This window comes from Terrapene carolina, unplaced genomic scaffold (assembly GCF_002925995.2).
Source record: "Terrapene carolina triunguis isolate 2854851 unplaced genomic scaffold, T_m_triunguis-2.0 Scaffold66, whole genome shotgun sequence".
In the NCBI taxonomy this organism is placed as follows: Eukaryota; Metazoa; Chordata; order Testudines; family Emydidae; genus Terrapene; species Terrapene triunguis.
Genome location: NW_020664417.1, coordinates 53,117,982 through 53,137,498, shown reverse-complemented (window position 1 = coordinate 53,137,498; position 19,517 = coordinate 53,117,982). Strand labels below are relative to the sequence as shown.

At 45.0% G+C, this 19,517-nt stretch overlaps 1 protein-coding gene across 2 annotated transcripts; it reads left to right on the top strand.

Annotated features, from left to right (window-relative positions):
* The first annotated feature begins 2,072 nt into the window (after window positions 1-2,072).
* Window positions 2,073-19,227, top strand: SRD5A3 (steroid 5 alpha-reductase 3). 2 transcript variants are annotated; one of them, XM_026647931.2, is made up of 5 exons: window positions 2,073-2,321; window positions 10,300-10,451; window positions 16,039-16,233; window positions 17,746-17,868; window positions 18,621-19,227. In XM_026647931.2, exons 1-5 carry the CDS (start codon window positions 2,128-2,130, stop codon window positions 18,878-18,880), a joined length of 924 nt encoding a protein of 307 aa, XP_026503716.1. In that variant the 5' UTR covers window positions 2,073-2,127; the 3' UTR covers window positions 18,881-19,227. The 2 variants fall into 2 exon arrangements, with proteins under 2 accessions (XP_026503716.1, XP_024071846.1); XM_024216078.2 differs by lacking the exon at window positions 2,073-2,321 and adding an exon at window positions 4,011-4,262.
* Window positions 19,228-19,517: the final 290 nt, after the last annotated feature.

Here is a 19,517-nt window from a genome sequence, read left to right as displayed (position 1 = left end):
TGCATGTCAGAGAACTGTGTGCCACTACTACTAGACAGTGGCACAAGCAGGGCCGGCTCTAGGTTTTTTGCTGCCCCCAGCAAAAAAATTTTTGGCTGACCCCCCCCCCGCGCTTTTTTTTGGCTTTTACACATGTTTGCACTTTGCAGTTTTGTTTTGACTGTTTAAAATGAAAACAGAGAATTTGTAGTTAGTGATTTTTTCAGATAGCCTTCACAATGTGCAAGATACACACTGGATACACACTGGACCCAGCCCTGCTGGCGTTTTCCCAGCGCTGAGGCCGCCCAGCTGGGGGCCCAAGAGGCATGCAATGGAGAGAGCTCTGGGGCTGGAGGAGCCAAGGAAGAGGTGCTGGGCTTGCTGGACAGATGCTGCCCCTCTCTGCCAGGTGGCTCGCCCCCTGCAGGGGGGGAGGCAGAAGGAGACTCCAGGCACCGGCACCCTGAGGCCACCCTGCTGGGAGCCTGAGGAGCATGCAATGGAGAGAGCTCTGGGGCTGGAGGAACCAAGAAAGAGGTGCTGGGCTTGCTGGGCAGATGCTGCTCCTCTCTGCCAGGTCGCTCGCCCCCTGCAGGAGGGGAGGCAGAAGGAGACTCCAGGCATTGGAGTGCTGTGAGGGGCTGGAGAGGGAGGCAGCAGCCTCTGGGGCTCCAGCAGGCAGAAGCTCCCCAGGGGTCCTAGGGACCCTCCCGCCTGGCCCGACTCTTACCTTGTTGCAGATCTGGCCTGAGGTGGAGTCATCTCTGGTCACCGCTGCTCCCAGGGCCAGGGGTTGGGGCTGCTGCTGGATCCCAGCCCTGTTCATCCTTGGGCTTCGCCTTGGCTCTGGCATGAGCTGGGCTCAGCCCGGGCTGCCACTCCGCTCCCCTCTCCCCTCCCCTGGCAGGAGGCGGCGCAGGGAGGAGGAGGAGGAGGAGGCAGAGGCGGGGACAAGCCGAGGAGGAGTGGACCGCCCGGGCGCCATGTTCCCCCGTCCTCTGCAGCCGGAGCAGGGCCGCGCTACCGGCTCCCGCCTGGGGGGGCGGCCGCTTCCCGCTGCCGCGGGAGAGCGGCGTGAACAAGACGAGGAGCGGCCCGTCCTCTGCAGCCAGGGCAGGGCCGCACTACCGGTGCCTGCCTGAGGGGGGGGTGGCCGCTTCCCGCTGCCCGCGGGAGAGCGGCGAGAACAAGCTGAGGAGCGGCCCGTCCTCTGAAGCCGGGGCAGGACCGCGCTACCGGCTTCCGCCGCTCTCCCGCTGTCAGCGCCCACCCCCCATGCGAAGCCGGTAGTGCGGCCCTGCCCCAGCTGCAGAGGACGGGCCGCTCCTCGTCTTGTTCACGCCGCTTTCCCGCGGGCAGCGGGAAGCGGCCACCCCCCCCTCAGGCAGGCACCGGTAGTGCGGCCCTGCCCCGGCTGCAGAGGACAGGCCGCTCCTCGGCTTGTTCATGCCGCTCTCCCGCGGCAGCGGCCACTTCCCCCCAGCATTTTGCCGCCCCATACATTTTGCCGCCCTAGGCACCAGCTTGTTTAGCTGGTGCCTAGAGCCGCCCCTGGGCACAAGGCAATTCAGTGTGAATCACAGAAATGTAGGACTGGAAGGGACATCAAGAGGTCATCTAGTCAAAACCCTGCACTGAGGCAGGACTGAGTAATAACAACACTAGACCATCCTTGACAGGTGTTTGTCTAACCTCTTAAAAAACTCCAATGACTGCTATTCCATAACCTCTCTAGGTAATTTGTCCAGTGCTTAACTACCTTTACAGTTAGGAAGTTTTTCCTAATGTCTAACCTAAATCTCCCTTGCTACAATTTAAGCCCATTGCTTCTTTTTCCTGCATGTCCTGAGTGGGACGGGGTGGGTCCAGACCCCTGGTATAAAGGTATCAAGGCTGAGGGCACACAGGGTCACATGTGCCCAGCTGATGGGGGGGAGATGCTGAGCTCCACTCGCGCCTCCCAGTGGGGCGGGGAGACTGCCCGGGCCTCCCTCTCAGCTCGGATGTGGCTGGCCCCGCCTCCCTTTCCCCACAGCAATAACTCGGCTCCGCGGCCGGAGCGGTGCTCAGACCTGCGTGGTCGTGTTGCGTAGGGGGTGGCTGGTGGGCCCGGTTCCCTGCCATGAGCAGGGGAGACTCTGGGCCATGCCGTCCCTGCTCAGCGCCCTCTGGCTGCTGCTGGCCGCCGCCTTCCTCGCCGCGCTGCTGCTGGAGCTGCCCCAGTTCCGGCGTGGGGGGCCCCGACACGGCCTCGTCCAGGATCTGCTCCGCTACGGGAAGACCAAGAGCGGCTGCGGGCAGCGCCCAGCTTGGCTGCGGCTTCTGGATTTGCCCAAGAGGTGAAGGGAGGTTGCCTCCGGCCGGGAGAGCGCCGGGTCTGTTAGCCCGTCCCCGGCACAGGGACACCCGCCTTCCCGGGCCCGCCCTAGCAGGGACTCTGTCCCCTTCCGCTCGGGCGGCGTGGCTCTGCTGGGAAGGCTGGTACCGGCCCTTCCCCATACCCCCGGCTATGGAGAGCCCCACGCTTGCCATGCAGCCCTTAGCCCTGAGAGTGGGGTGTGCTTGTGCAACAGACCCCTTCTTCAGCCGTGTAAAGGGCTGCAGGAGTGGTGCCCGTCCAGCCTGGCCTTGGAAAGTCGTGAGATTGGCTTGAAAATCTTACGGGTTTTTTAATGTATGTTTGTTTGGATTAATGTTGGCTTATGTTTCTTTGTGGCCATCTAGTGGTTTCTGGGCTTTGATATAGACTCCTAATGTTTTCCAGTTTTTCCCTGTAATCATGGGAGCTGGAAATGTAGGGGGTTTGTTTGTTTGTTTGTTTGTTTTTTAATAATAAAAACAAAGGTTACCATGTAATCCCATGACTCCAGAAGCTGGAGCTTTAAGAACCCACCAGATTTTGTGAGACTGTGACATATATACATAGCTGTACATAGATTACATTTTTATATATATATTTGGGGCACTTAAGTTTTAATAGAACCCCCTTATGTTTTTTTAAGCAAATTTGACTACTAAATTGTTTATAGTTAAATGATTTTCATTAAATAGTTTTTTTGTTTGGATTATTTACAGACTTTTTTTTTGGAAAAGGGCCCATTTTGTCTTCAGAATAGCTGCAAAGAAACCAAGATTTTTTTAATACTTTTATAATGTTTAACTGCTTAATTTTTGTAGCTTTTGCAAAGTTAACTTTTTACTTTTTTTTAAATTACTTGCTTATTTTTTAAAATGACATTTTAATTAACTTAGATTTTATTATTTTAAGTATTGTTTTAGGGATTTAAATTCCCCATGTTTGCACTTACTACACTTTTTTTTTTTTTTTTTTTTTTTTTTTTTTTTTTTTTTTTTTTTTTTTACTTTTGCCATTACACCCCACCCTTAGGGGTTTTTAACCGGTTTTCCAAAATCTTTGTCTGCTGCCTGTCTGCTTGGCTGGGCCCAATCCTGCTTTTTTGTTGAACCGTCCCTTTGCATGGGCACAGGCTTTGTTTCACTACCAATTTAGCAAGGAGGGTGGGCTCCTTAACTAGCCCCCAGGGCCGGCTCTAGGCACCAGCAAAACAAGCTGGTGCTTGGGGCGGCACATTTTTAGGGGCGGCATGGCCGGCGCCAGAATGCCGCCCCTAAAAATGTGCCCCAGCCGCCCTAGCTCACCTCCGCCGCTGCTGCTGCCGCTCGCGCGCCGCGGCCGCTCGGGAGTCTCCCCCTCCCTCCCAGGCTCTCAAACCTGGGAGGGAGCGGGAGATCCCGAGCGGCCGCGGCGCGGGCGCCGCTTCTCCCCCTCCCTTCCTCCCTCCTAGGCTTGAGAACCTGGGGGGAGGAGGCAGGGCTGGGGATTTGGGGAAGGGGCGGAGTTGAGGCGGGGCCGGGGTAATTAAAAAATGGGATTGGGGGGGCGGCCAAAATTGTTTTTGCCTTGGGTGGCAAAAATCCTAGAGCCAGCCCTGCTAGCCCCCACCCTTCCTGGTCCCTTTCCTTTTTGTAATTACCCATGGGGTGCTCTTTTTGTAGTTGGGGGTGCCATACATATGACCACCTCCCCCTTCACCTGCTGGACCTCTCCTTGGTCATAATGAGGGTCGCTATAGGGGTGCAACAAGGTTCCACCCAAAATTGAGGGTCCTCACAAAGGGAGAGATCAAAGCTCTCATCCGGATCATCCCCCGTGAGGCTCGCCACCTGGACCGAACGCACGGCCAACTGACGTTTTAACTGTTAAATTTTTTTTTTATGGCGAGCACACTGCTGTTGCGGCGTCTGGCGAACACGAATCGGTAAATTTTTGACAAGTGTTTGAAGAACTGGTACTTGCTTAGCCAGTGCTTTCAGGCGGGTGCGTTTTGCTTTTTCCGCCTGAAAGTCCTGTCTTAAAGCCTGTAACTTGTCCTGGGCGTAGGCGTGGGTTGCTGCCTGGTTAGTAATTTGTGCTTTTAGTTGCTCAATTTCCACTAGCAATCGGGCACATGCCTTGTCCCTTCTCCCCAAATCCTCTTTTTGTCCCGACAACATTTGATACCACATGGCTGCTGCAGTTCAAATTAATTCCACAGTTGCCCCTAGGTTCTTACCCTCCTGCTTTTTATACTTGGCATATAGGTTTAACAAATTCTGCCAAGTTTGCACCCTTCTCTGAAGCTCCGCCGCAGAACCCCAGGGATTGTATCCCACCTTGGTGAGAGCCTTTTCCAGCTGGGAGAGGCTTTCACCCCCCCCTTTGAAAGAGGCAGCAGGATTCCGTTCCTCTTTGCTGCCTCCCCCGTGGCTCGGGCATCAGGTTCACCTGCCTCCCGTGATGCCAGCTGACCGGGCAGCCGGACTACCATGTCCACGCTCCCTAATGCCCGTACGTCCGGCCTCGAACCCATCGCTGGTACCATTGCCCACGACTGCGGGACTCCCGAGTCCATAGCTGTATCCTTCTGTTTCCTGAACATGTTGTTACAATCCCTTAGTACAACTTTTAAGATTTTTTTTAAATTTTTTGAGATTTTTACGTAGCCCACGGCAGAGACGCTAAGCCTCCCTCCGTATTACTCAGCATACTACCACCGAGGGTTCATACACCAAATACAAAACCCCTCCCAGGGGCAGAGTGAGAAACCCTAAGTTCTTCTTTTATGCTCAGTCATGCTACTGCTGAGGGTGTATGCACTGAGGATACCTGTCGTGTGGAGCAAGGGTCTCTAAGCCCACCTCCTGTTGCCTGGCAGTCCTACGACCGGGGGTTGACCCACCTGCACCCTTCCCCCGCCGACCAGGGTGGAGAGAGGAACCCCTCTCTGGTTTTCAGCCATGCTACGACTGAGGGTGGGGCACACCTGTAATTATAAAATCCTCAACATGAAATACCAACAGTGCCAAGTGTCTAAATTTTAAAGCTTAATTAATAAAATAATAAAATAAGAGCGGAGAGTGATGGCCAGATATATAATTTTTTTTTTTTTTTTTTTTTTTTTTTTTTTTGTAAAATTCATCTTGAAAACTCTGGCCTGCAAACATGCATGTGTGTAACTTTGTTACCACAAATAGTTCCACTGACTTCAGTGGGGCTACTCATGATAGTAGAGGTAAGCCCATAAATCAATATTTTTAAGATTCGGGCTTAGGTACAATAAAGCAATTCCATTTCAGCGTTGTGATTTAAGAGTCTCACTCTTGTTTTGAGAATTGAAATGTTGGTGTTATCAGGTTTTATAAAAAAAAGGAGTCTAAATTCATCATTGGGTGTAATTTTGCTGAGTGTGGAATTACATCGGGATTGATTGGCCCATTAAGATTTCTGTTAATGTTAGGTGTTTGAAAATGATCTTTCATATGTTTTTAAGAGTCAGAAAACATGTTTGGGTCAAACATTCTCCTGTAGTATTTACAACCCAACATAGGAGCATTGTGCTAGTGTGGGAGAAAGTGAGTTAAAGCATAGGACTGGGGGTCAGACCAGAATTTAATCTGTCTTGTCTGGCTTGCTGCATGACTATGAGCAAGTCAATTAAACTGTGTGGTTTTTACCTCTGTGAAACGGGATAATATTCAAAATAACCTACATTACAGAAGCATTGCCTTGCTTACTTCATTAATATCTGTAATGTGCTTCTGATTCATAGCACTTCTGTAGGGCCATTCAATTATTATTATTTCAGTAGAAACAAGTCTATTTTATTGTCCAAACTAAGGAAAATGCAGAAAGTAAGAAAACCACATAGTGAAAAGTAAATTAGATAAAAACTTGAATTTAAAAAAAAATCCTAATGTATTACTAAAACACACAAGTAATTTGTGTCTTCTTCAGACCTGGGAAGCTACCTAGTCTAAAATTACCTTGTTGATAAGTAAAAGATTCTTATTAGATGTGGTAGTTTTCTGCTTGGCCCTCAAAATTGCTTACTGTAGAGATAGTCAGTTGATACAAGTAGCACATTGTACAAGTGCACAAGTTTTGCAAATCACTCTCAGCTCAAACAAATATAATACATTGCTTCAAATAAGACATAACATAAGAATGGCTATACTGGGTCAGACCAAAGGTCCATTTAGCCCAGTATCCTGTCTTCCAATAGTGGTCAATGCCAGGAGCTTCAGAGGGAATGAACAGAACAGGTAATCATCAAGTGATCCATCCCCTGTCGCTCATTCCCAGACTCTGGCAAACAGAGGCTAGGGACACATCGCTGCCCATCCTGGCTAACAGCCATCGATGGACCTATCCTCCATGAATTTATCTAGTTCTTTTTTCAACCCTGTTATAGTCTTGGCCTTCACAACATCCTCTGGCAAGGAGTTCCACAGGTTGACTGTGCATTGTGTGAAAAATATATTCCTTTTGTTTGTTTTAAACCTGCTGCCAATTAACTTCATTTGGTGACCCCCTAGTTCTTGTGTTATGAGAAGGAGTAAATAACACTTCCTTGTTTACTTTCTCCACACCAGTCATGATTTTATAGACCTCTATCATAACCCCCCTTAGTCTTCTCTTTTTCAAGCTGAAAAGTCCCATTCTTATTAATCTCTCCTTAAGACTCACTGCAATTCTCCAGAATGACCTGAATGATTTTGAAGATGTGTTATCTAAGGCTACCTGGCTGTCTGTCTAGACATGCAATGGCCTTCACCACCATGATTTCTAAGTGCATCATACTTATTTATGGGATTTATTCTCTGAAATCCTCTGGGAAATATCACATTTTTCTGGATGGGGAACTAAGGCAGAGAGATCACATGACTTGCCAAAGTTCACAAAGGAAATCTGTGTCTGAATTGGGAATTGAACCTGGATCTCTTGAGTGTGCTGTCAACTAGAGAATCCTTCCCACAAGGTTAGAGAAGAGGATTGGGACCCTAGGCTTCTGGCTTCTAGTCCCAGCCCTGCAACTGGGCATCGCTACTATTACTGCACAGTATTGTAAGGCCAAATTAATCCTTTATGCACGCTACTCCCCCATAATGGTAATCAAACTCAGTGAATTTGCGCTAATAGAATTTTCCAATGCATTTTCCATTGTGAAAGTGTGATTTACGTCACAGGAAAGTGGCCATCGATTTGGCTCCAAAACTGGCAGACGGTTGGGTACCTTGACACTGTTCCAGACCTTTAAGGGAAGTTCCACATCACAAAAGGTGCAAATGTATGCTAACAGGGTTGTCATTAACTTGCCCAATAAAGTCCTGTGGAATTGGAGGATGTGACTTAGAGGAAAGCATCCTTTGTCTCCCTTATCTTTTCCCTCCTCCTCCTCCTCCTCTCCATGGAGTTCATTGAGTTTCAATGAAGAGGCTTCTTTTGCAGGGTTGTGTGAAAGGCGGTACGATGTCATAAGTGGTGAATGCCATGTCTTTGTACCCCTGCCTAGGAGTAGGCATTCTCTAGTCTTTTATCTTCTCTGCATGTGGAGGCAGGAGGGAAGATTTGGTCCTGAATGTCCCAGAGCATTTTGGAGGCAAGGTTGCCTATAGTATACTGTAATAGCACTAGGACATCTTAAATTAATTGGCTTTGCAGTGCTATCTGCAGCAGAGCCAGCATACTGTAATTGAGAATTCAGTCCCCTTTGCCTCTGCAACAGTAGTTAAGCAACTGTTTTAAGTAGCCTTAGTAGTAGTTGCACTCTACTCTTTACATTAAAAAGATACATGTTTTTGAACCAGTACACCTGGCCAGTTTTTTTTAAATATTAGCATTTGATAGACCTGTCTGGGCTATTAAATGTGTACATAGAGATTTCACTCAATTTAATAAAATGACTAGAAAGAACACAGGGGTTGTAATGATGCTCACTCTGTAATACGGTAACACCTTGTTAAATGGAACCTTCTAATGACTATATTCCCATGTAAACGAAAGCTAACTGTTGTAATGATTGTTTTGTTTCTGATATTTATAGGTGTGTTAAAAACTTCCTAAACAAATAAATAGTTTAAAATACACACGTACATGTGTTTGGGCTGTTGTTTATGGGAATATAGTCATAACACTGAACCAACCAGCTATTAAAATAACTCTAGTGAAAAACCCTTGGAAGGGGCTTAGAGAAGAGAGGGAAGAGTGTGTCCATTATCTACCTCTTCAGCCTCTGTTCCATCCCTTTCCCCACACAAACTTTCCACTGCTGGGGGCCTCCCCAAGAGTCTAAGATGCCCATATCAAACAAGACTTGAGTTTGACTTGAATATGGGCTAAGTGGAGACCTGGTTTGCAGAAAAACTCATAGCAGTTTGAGTTCTGTTTGTCCCTAAGCCAAAAGTGCTACTTTACTATAACAACCCCTACTGTGTGGCTATGTTGTTTGCTCAGAGACTGGAGTACGAAGAGTGTTTTCAGATAAATTAAATCTGTACCTGCTTGGTCTGCCTGCTGTAAGCGAGCAAATGGTTTCTTTGTGCACAATGAAGCTCTCCATCTGTGTGAGTGACTTTGTATTGCTGTTTGAGAGAGAATGTTGTAGAATGCTGATCAGAGGCTGATAGCCTGCTCCCAAATGATAGCGTCAGCATTGGGTACAAGTCCAATACTCTTATGGAGCACTCTTGTCTATCCAGAGAAATTAAAGTTCCCAGCTGAGATCTGTCAACACTGTAGAACATACCCATTTTAAGTGATTACGAGAATTTGATCATGTTACCCATAAAGTCAAATTTATTAAGCCCCTGGAAAGTTCTCAGTGTGATACACATCTTTGATTGCCATTGTGGAATATCCAACTCCTCTGCATTCTGTCTCCCATATGGTTGAAAAATAAGTCATCAACCTCAAATGCCAGGTCAGTTTGCCATATTCTGAAGCTAAATACAGTCTTATTTGATTACACAGTCAAAACTGTGTCAGTATAAGATCATCCGAAGAAGTACTGTGGTCAGGAAACTTTGAGTACGCCCATCCTGAATGTTTATTCTGTTGGCAGATATCGCCAGATGTCCTGATTTTATTCATAGATTTTTATGAGCAGAAGAAGCCATAAGATCATCTAGAATTACCTCCTGTATATCACAGGCTATTACATTTAATCCAGTTACCCCTTCATTGAGCCAAATAACTTGTGTTTATCTAAAACATATGCTCCAGAAAGGCATCCAGTCTTGCCTTAAAGATATCAAGGGAGATGAATAATCCATAGGTCTGCAAGACAATTTAAAGACTCATGGATTTGTGTGGTGACAAAACACACTGTCCAGCTGTGTAATGGTGTCTGGGTGATTTTGTACAAAAGACCAATGCAGAACAGTAGTAATTTTTCCATGCTCTGCATAGTCTGTCCAGAAGAGGTGAAGAAAATGAAAATACTGTTGGAGGCAACAGCATGGAAATGCCCAGGAAAGAATTCCAGGCAGGATGGCTGGGGTATTAAAACATGTCATTGTCAGACTTTTAACTGTGTAAGTTCTAACCAAAGGATTTTACATTTTCAAAATTTCATTTTACATTCATGTATTGCTGTGTGGTTTGTATTATTTTATGTATTTATTTATTTAAAGCCTTGAGTCTTGCACTTGTTTTGTGTGGTCTCCACTCACTCTTCTAGTTTTCCAGTCCAGCCACCTGAAGGGTCTAAAAACACGGAAAAAAATACAGCGAGTGGGAGGTTTAGTATTCTGAGCAGCATATAACTGGGAAAGACAGTGTTGGAATGAGGCTATGGTAGGCATCTGGTAGTTCCATAATAGGCCCCATCGTCTCTTATTGTGGGAGTTTAGGCCAAATGAAAATGAGCCGTTCCCCTTCGACCTGGTCACTGAATTCCAACACTGAAGAAAGGAGTGATAAGAAAAAAATGATTGAAAAATCCAGAAAGTTAATACTGATGCTTCTTTCTTCCACAGGTGGTTTTCTCACTTTTATATTCTTTCTGTGGTCTGGAATGGTTTCCTGCTCCTATTGCTTATTCAAGCTTTGTTCCTAGCAAGACCTTTCCCGATATGGCTTCAGGATTTGCTCAGTACTCTTGGTGGAGCTTCGCAGAACCAGGATGTGGGCAAGTACTCCACATGTTATGGACAGATGCACAGATGTTGTAACGCAGAACTGGTATACTTTCCTGACCTCCCTTCGAGAATGCATTAGCTACTCATCCCTAATTTATACTAGGGCTGTCAATCGCAGTTAACTCACGCAATTAACTAAAAAAAAATTAATCACGATTTTAAAAATTTCTGTTTTAATAACACTGTTAATAATAGAATACTAATTTAAATTAAATATTTTGGATGTTTTTCTACATTTTCAAATGTATTGATTTCAATTACAACACAGAAGACAAAGTGTGCAGTGCTCACTTTATATTTTATACAAATATTTGCACTGTAAAAATAATAAAGAAAAGAAATAGTATTTTTCAATTTACCTCATACAAATACTGTAGTGCAGCCTCTTTATCATGAAAGGGCAACTTATAAATGTAGATTTTTTTTTTTTTTGGTTACATAACTGCACTCAAAACCAAAACAATGTAAAACTTTAGAGCCTACAAGTCCACTCAGTTCTTCTTGTTCAGCCAATTGTTAAGACAAACAAGTTGTTTTACGTTTACATTTGATAATGCTGCCCGCTTCTTATTTACAGTGTCACCTGAAAATGAGAACAGGCATTCGCATCACACTTTTGTAGCCAGAGTTGCAAGATATATATAATACATGCCAGATGTGCTAAACATTCATATGCCCCTTCATGCTTCGGCCACCATTCCAGAGGACATGCTTCCACGCTGATGGCACTCGTTTTAAAAAAGAAAAAAAAAGTGTTAATTAACTTTGTGACTGAACTCCTTGGGGGAGAATTGTATGTCTCCTGCTGTTTTACCCGCGTTCTGCCATATATTTCATGTTATAGCAGTCTCAGATGATGACCCAGCACATGTTGTTCATTTTAAGAATACTTTCTCTGCAGATTTGACAAAACGCAAAGAAGGTACTGTTACCGAAATATCGGGTTCACCTAGCTGAGAGCCAATAACAGCCAGACAGGGATAAGGAGGAGTTGCTTTATTCTGCAGAAGAAAGGAGAGCTTTGCACCTTAGTACAAAAACTCTTACACACATTTTACAGATATTTTTTTTTTTTATACACATTCAGACCAAGGTCCTTGCAGTGTTAACACTTGATTGGTGGTGGTCAGACCCGTGCTTTTGCTATCTGGTCAGTGAAAACCAGCTTGGGACCAGCTTCAACTACCTTAAGGCCTTGAAGGGAAAACAGTTGAAAAGTTTAGGCTACTGTGTTCTTAAGGTGTCTGCTTCCCCCTAATGGCCGCTGGCTGACATAACGACTGCTGGGATTAAGGGGGGTCATTAGTAACTTTTACAGTACCAATGTGAGCTATCTAAAGATAGCTACAGCACTAGACCAAAGGTGTAAGAATCTGAAGTGCCTTCCAAAATCTGTGAGGGACGAGGTGTGGAACATGCTTTCAGATGTCTTAAAAGAGCAACGCTCCAATGCAGAAACTACAGAATCCAAACCACCAAAAAAGAAAATCAACCTGTTGGTGGCATCTGACTCAGATAATGAAAATGAACATACGTCGGTCTGCACTGCTTTGGATCATTATTGAGCAGAACCCGTCATCCGCATGGACGCAGGTCCTTGGAATGGTGGTCGAAGCATGAAGGGACATATGAATCTTTAGCACATCTGGCATGTCTATATCTTGCAATGCGGGCTACAACAGTGCCATATGAACGCCTGTTCTCACTTTCACTGACATAAGCCTTATGCCTTTCGTGGAGGTGGAGTTATGATGTCAGTGTAGTAGAGCACTTACGGTGGCAGGAGCAAGGCTGTAGTGTAGATATGACATAGTTAGGTCGACATAAGCTGCCTTATGTCGACCTAGCTATAGTGTAAACCAGAGGTGGGCAAACTACGGCCTGTGGGCCATATCTGGCCCGCGGGACCCTTCTGCCCGGCCCCTGAGCTCCTGGCCCGGGAGGCTAGCCCCCGGCCCCTCCCCCGCAGCCTCAGCCTGCCCCGCTGCCGGCGCAATGCTCTGTGCGGCGGGGCTGCGAGCTCCTGGGGCAGCGCAGATGCAGAGCCGCGGCCTGACCCAGTGCTCTGTGCTGCGCAGTGGTGTGGCTGGCTCCCACCAGACGGCGCAGCTGCCTGTCCTACTGCTCTGGGCGGCGCAGCTGTAGTGCTGCCAGCCACCAATGCTCCAGGCAGTGCGGTAAGGGGGCAGGGAGCAGGGGGGGTTGGATAGAGGGCAGGGGAGTTCGGGGTGGTGGTGGTCAGGGGGTGGGGTTGTGGATGGGGTCGGGGTGGTCAGAGGGCAGGAAACGGGGTTGAATGGGGACAGTGGTCCTGGGGGGGGGACAGTCAGGAAGGGGGGGGGTTGGATGAGGAGGCGGGGGGGCAGTCAGAGGACAGGGAATGGGTGGTGATGGGGGAGGGGGGAGGGACAGCGGTCCCAGGTGGGTTGTAAGGGGGTGAGAAGCAGGGAGGGTCAGATAGTGGGTGGGGCCGGGCCACACCTGGCTGTTTGGGGAGGCACAGCCTCCCCTAACCAGCCCTCCATACAATTTCAGAAACCTGATGCGGCCCTCAGGCCAAAAAGTTTGCCCGCCCTGGTGTAGACCAAGCCTAAATCACTAGCCAAATCCTCCATCCATCAGAGGCTCAGGGTTAAATGTGCCTCCTTACCCTACAGTTAGCAGGATTCTCAATACCTGCAAGTGGTTCCTAATTAGACTGGCTGCACCTGCCACTTCTCTCTAACTTCCTACTGTTTGCACTTGCAATGGGTACAAGCTGCTCCCACACTCCCATCCCAGCCAGGAACTTCGCTCCTTGGGTCTTGGAGATGGGGAAATTGTTGACTTGAAGGGAGGAGGGTGGGGGAATTCATTCCTTCATAATAAGATGCTTGTACTGCAGCTGGGACTCAGTGTGTTAGGAGATATTGGTTCTGCAACTTTCACTAAGCACCTTCTGTGATGGGTTCTCCCCTGCGAGGTGCCACCTGTAACTGGGGTACTAATGAACTCTCTGACCCACCAGCCTGAGCTCCCTCTCTCACGGTGCTGCTGTGACAAGCTGCAGACCCACTCCTGGCCCTACACTTCCACCAGCATTCACACAGGTAGGGACACACCCAGCTGCAATTACATGCAGGCTCTCTGACCAGCCACTGCATATGCACCAAAAATAGAGAAGCTACAGCCAAAATAACCACCAGCTTCCCAGCCTAGGACCCCAAAGCGGTACCGTCCTGCCCTGGTCCAAACCCCAACCAGTATGAATTTATTATCCAGTTCAGCTTTCCCCTCAATGTGGAGAGGAAATGCAACAGCCCCTCTGAGCTAAGATTCCCATGCACTTCACTCCAAACTCACTGGTTTAGATCAAGCGAAAACAAGTTTATTAACTAGAAAAGAGAGATTTTTAAGTGATGGCAAACGGATCAAAGCAGGTTACCTAGTAAATAAACAAAAACGCAAATGAAGTCTAACACACTAGCAGTTTCCCACCCTGAGAGATGGTACAAGCAGGCTGCAGATTCTTAAGGCACAAGCTACACTTGCTTTGCAGCTTGGAATTCCCAGGTGTTTCATATGCAGGCTAGAAATCCCTTTAGCCTGGTTCCAGCATTTCCCCCAGGTCAGTCTTTGTTTCTTGGGTCTTTCCAGGAGTCTTCTTGTGTGAGGAGTGAAGAACAACAGATGATGTCACTCCCTGCCTTGTATAGCTTTAGCATAGGGCAGGAACCCTTTGTTTCAAAACTTGGTTGCCAGACCGGTTTGTGGAAAAATACTGACATCCCAAGATGGAGGCCAGAGACATGTGGTCTGGGCACATGCCCTTGCAGTGTTATAGCAGCCATTGCTTACAGGCTGGCGAAAACGCCCACAGGAAGGTTAGCTATTCCACAGTCCATGGTCTTTGCTGATGAGCCATCAGTCCTGTCTGGCTTCTTCATTGTTGTACCTGAAAGGCGAGTTGTGGGTGTTTTCCAGAGTAAGCCCATTTGATATACAGATCCCTAGTCAATATTCATAATTTCAGATACAAAAATGATACATGCATACAAATAGGATAATCGTATTCAGCAAATCATAACTTTTCCAATGACACCTCACATGACTTACCTTGTACAAAATACATCAGAATTATGCCATAATCAGATCATCATAATATCACTGTGAAGAATATGGGGTGCAATGTCCCCTTCCCAGCCCCTGCCTTCATCAGAAAGTTAGAATAGATCTGAAAGAAGCAAATTTGATCTCACATTAGATTGGTAAGGAAATACTTTATTTGAAAAATTCTAGATTAGGGTGTAACGATGTAAAGAGTTTATAGATTCAGGAAGGCTGTAAACAAAGAATCCCATGATACCCACACATTAATCTTTGCAGTACCACCGTAAGAAGTACAGGTCAGGAAACCAAGGCATTGGTGGCCTTGTTCAAGGCTTTGACCATTATTCAATTATCCTTTTCTAGAAGTAATCCTTCCTTTATTTAGACAGAAGAAACTAATGGAAAGGATGTTCCAGAATAATCTCTTGGTTTAATTGATTTAAAAGTGGACAGCAAAGCAAAACTATTTTTGTCCTGTACAATTGTTTTTAGGATATATAAAGAGTATTTCATAAATTTTAAAAATATATTCCTTTGTTTTTTCTCACTGTAAATATCTGGCCTTTCTTTTATTTTACCTTAGCAAGAAAAATGGGGAGGACCTGTGCGGCTCTCCCTTCCCCCAACTCAGAGGGGAGGGGATGCTGATTCTCAGCCTTAATTAAAAAAAAAAAAAAAAAAAAACACCCCCTTTTATCTTAATACAAAATCAAAATGCAATAAAAGCAACAACAACAAAAAGTATTTTGCTTTACAATTCACCTTTAGCACATTCAGTCAACTGAAAAAAAATACTTCTGCCTGAAAAATGAGTCAGTAAATCTTGTAACAGCTCAGAGGTCCTAGCCAAAACTTGAAAAAACCAAATTCCAGTTTTATTGGATGTTTTCACATTTTGGATATCTGAGGTTTTTCTGTGCAACTGAAAGAGATTAAAAATCTCTCTTAAAAGTTTGTTTACATCATGCATTTGACAATTTATGTGTGTAGTCCATTTCACTATAGTCTGTTTTCTCTTTTTGTGTGGTTCTTTCAGACACCAACAGAGGAAAGAGAAGCAGTTTTTTTTTTAAAAAATAGGCAAATTGGGGAATTTGGAGGTAGTTTTTACAACTGCCTTCACTTTTAACTTTTTTTTTTTTTAATTTAAATTACCATCCTTCAAGTTGTCAGTGTTCCTTTTGCAACACTAATAATAAGACAAACGCTAAATGTGCTCATCATTGCAACGTGCGGGTGCCATATACACAAATTAAAAAGCATCCTTTCTGTCCAAAAGGACTTACTCTCCATCTTTCAAGGCAGTCATCTTAAAAATACACACACTGATTTTTTTTTTCTCTCGTTCCTGCTGTTCAGGTTCCATAGCTGATGTCCCTCTAGATAATTTTTAAATTAATGCAAATTAAATTATAGTGGAAACTGTTTTCCAGAGGGAATTCAGAGAAGAGAAAGAGTTTGAGATTGTCACTTCTGTTTGACTTGTAGGTGACAAACACCTGTCAGTCCTCTTGGTTCTCATGCTCCTGTGGCTACACAGCTTTCGAAGGCTCATAGAGTGCCTCTGCATCAGTGTCTTCTCCAGTGGTGTCATTCACATTGTACAGTACTGCTTTGCACTTGGGTACTATATTGTTATTGGCTTAACGGTGCTGTGTCAAGTGCCAGCTAATGTCAGCAATGGTGAGTGCCTCTTTAGTGCTAACCATAGTTGCAGCTTCTTTTTAATTTGTTTCTAGTATCACAAGATGGTTTGGTGAGGGTGGGAGTAGGGGGATGGGTGAGCGAGAGATCAGTAGTATGCCTAATCTTTTCACCTTCTAAAGTTCTATCTACAGAGTGTTTTTGTGTACAGGTGTATGTGAGATAGGTATTTGATGAGATCTATAAAAGTACTTACTGCAGTTACTTAAAGTCAGACTTATTAGCCAGCACATGACATCACATGCACGCCTGTAGTATGTATCCTAGTTCTGCTCTACATGTGGTTTCTCCTTATAGCTCAGTACCATTGTTTGCTGTATGCCACCATGTCCCTTAGACTCCCAGGCCCAACACATCATGTCTTTGTCAATGAGGTGCTTCCACTTTATGAAGGAACCTCCAGCTCAGCAGAGGTCAGGATCTCCCTGGTTACATGGCTATTATAGTCTGAAGTTTCTCTTTGCTATGGACCCTCCTTTAAATATGAGCCTGCCCCATGGCCAGCAGCTTTGTCTGTCTACTTAGTTCTTGGCCTCCAGTCACCCATTTACTATCCGATCGTCTTCTTTCTCTTTGCTACTTAGGCCAGTTAAGTTATCCACAAATCCTGTAGAGCTCTTTGAATGATGTGACTTGTTTCTGCCAACATGTTGCACCAAGTCCTACAGTTGAGCTGTTGTTTGCTCTGCTGCATAGGTACATGATGAACCAAAATGCCCAAACTGCCTGGTGTGCTTTTCACATGACTAATTTTTCTTATGTGGTCAGCACTAGATACAGAATTTAAGCTATCTTAGAGGTAGCTTTTGTCCTCCATGCTGATTTTACAGCACTTTTAGAATGATTTTGGTGCAAACAAAGCCTTTTCTAGGTGGCACTGTCTGGGTGCATTTTCTACCTTCCTAATCATGGCATTCCACAGAGATGGTGCATTGGCATAAGCACTGGGGCCCATCCATAGTGCAAATTTCTTACAAATCAGAGTAATCTGTTCTAACCATTTTTTTTTTTTTTTTAATTGCTAGTATAGATCAGGCAACACAGTTCTGTAATGATATCTTGACCTGAGCTATGGCACTGTCTTGTAACATGGTGATAAGAATACATTTTTATAAATACTGCCACAGTCAAAAATGTTAGAATATGGAGGCCTGAACCAAATGGTGACCCTTTCTGCTTGTAGTATGCACCATCCCTTATTCCTACAGCTACTGATTAAAAACAAAACTGACTAATTATAACTTGCAGTAGCAGGCAGTTAAGAATAAAGGTCTGCAGCAATTCAGAACTAGGGTGTGGTTCACTGTCTGTATAAGTTGTGTTTAAAAGTCCCCTTCACCATTATTCAAGAAGAGGGGAGTACACTGGGAAAAGCTGCAAGGTTAAATATATATAAGCTGAACTTTTTTTGAGATGGTGTTGGTGAGGGTTCAGTGCAGACTTTTTTCTAATCTTGTATTAATAGGCATACTATTTTCATTTTTAATTCAGGAAAAGACCTCTTTATGCAGATCTCCTGGTACCACATCCTAGGAATTATGATGTACATTTGGGCCTCTGTTCACCAGCATAGATGCCATGTGATTCTAGCTAATCTTAGAAAAAGTAAATCAGGTGAGATGTTTCACTTCTTGGAGCTGTTTGTAATAATTTTTTCCATTAAAAATTGTGTGTCACAATGAATCTCTGTAGAGCCTTAGAACACTGGTATTTTCCAAAAACTCAGTGAAATGAATGCTGATGTGAATATGTATCTATGTAGATCATTTTCCAAGGGATTAAATTAGTCTATCTGGAAGAGACATGAGCTGGTGAGATATAGTTATTCACAGTATGCAAAGTTTAAAACAAAGTTCATAGTTGTATCACCCTTAATAGAAATGTCTAAAATGTGTTAGGAACACTTAAACACTTATCAAGTAATTGTGATTATTAGTTATCATCTGTCATTTATAAATGGAGAGATGGATACGCAGAGGCTACAGAAGAAATTACTTTCCTGAGCCATGATTAGAAATTCTCACTCAATGCTTAGACCTCACTTCTTAAAGTAACATTAGACATTGTATTGGGAATGAGTTAAGGTGACATTCATAACATTAGACTTTGTATTGGGAGTGAGTTAAGGTCACTATTTTCAAACCTGAGTGGCTAAAATTAGGCTCCTTAATCCATATGTAGGCACGTAATAAAAGTGGTGTGAGTCTTTTTCAGAAGTGCTTAGCACCCACAAATCTCACTGAAGTCAGTGGGAACTGCAGGTGCTCAGCATTACTCTGTAATTATACATAAATATGGATTAAGAGTTAGAGCATGTATTTAAAACAAGCTTTATCAACTGACTTTTTTCTTTCTTTAAATTGCAGGAAAGGTAGTAAACTTGAGCCACAGCATTCCTTTTGGAGACTGGTTTGAGAGAGTATCTTGCCCACATTATTTTGCTGAACTCCTAATATATGTATCCATGGCCATCACATTTGGATTTCAAAACTTAACATGGTGGCTTGTAGTGATGTTTGTGTTGTTTAACCAGGCATTGGCTGCAGTTCTGTGCCAGGAGTTCTATGTGAACAAATTCAGCTGCTACCCAACACATCGAAAAGCATTTATACCATTTCTTTTTTAGAACCTTTATTTTTGTTAAATATATCTTTAATGTAACCTGTGAAATGCTGTTTAAAAGGTAATGGAAGACTGAGGTTCTCAGGAGTATGTGTAATGCAACTGCTACAGAAGCTGTGGTGAAACAATACTGACTGTCTGATTCCAGCTCAAAGCTACACAGGATTTTAATGGAAAAAAAAAAAGCTTCATTTTGATTTAATGATAAAGTATCTGTGACAGATTTTCGGTTACCAATTTGCCTGAGGCCACAGGATCTTTAGGGAGGAGATGACGAAACACACCAAGTGTCTAAATTTTAAAGCTTTATTAATAAAATAATAAAATAACAGCAGAGAGTGATGGGTGCTCCCCACGTCACTCAGAGGAAGGAAGAAAGCGTTAGTGCCACAAGCCCTAACCCACTTTCATACTCACACACGCTCTACCCAAGGCTGACCAAGCCTGGGGGTAACGTAAGAAGAAGGGAGGGGCAGGAGAGGGTGGATGGGAATTCTGTCCTGTGTGCACAGGTCGTCCAGGGTCCGCTGCGATCTCCGAATTGCTCCAGCTCTCAGGAGGGTTTTTAAGTCCAGGGTTCCTTTGAGGGTGTTTCGTTCTGCGACCTCTGTTCCTGGTGTTCTTTGTACCAGTCCAAACCG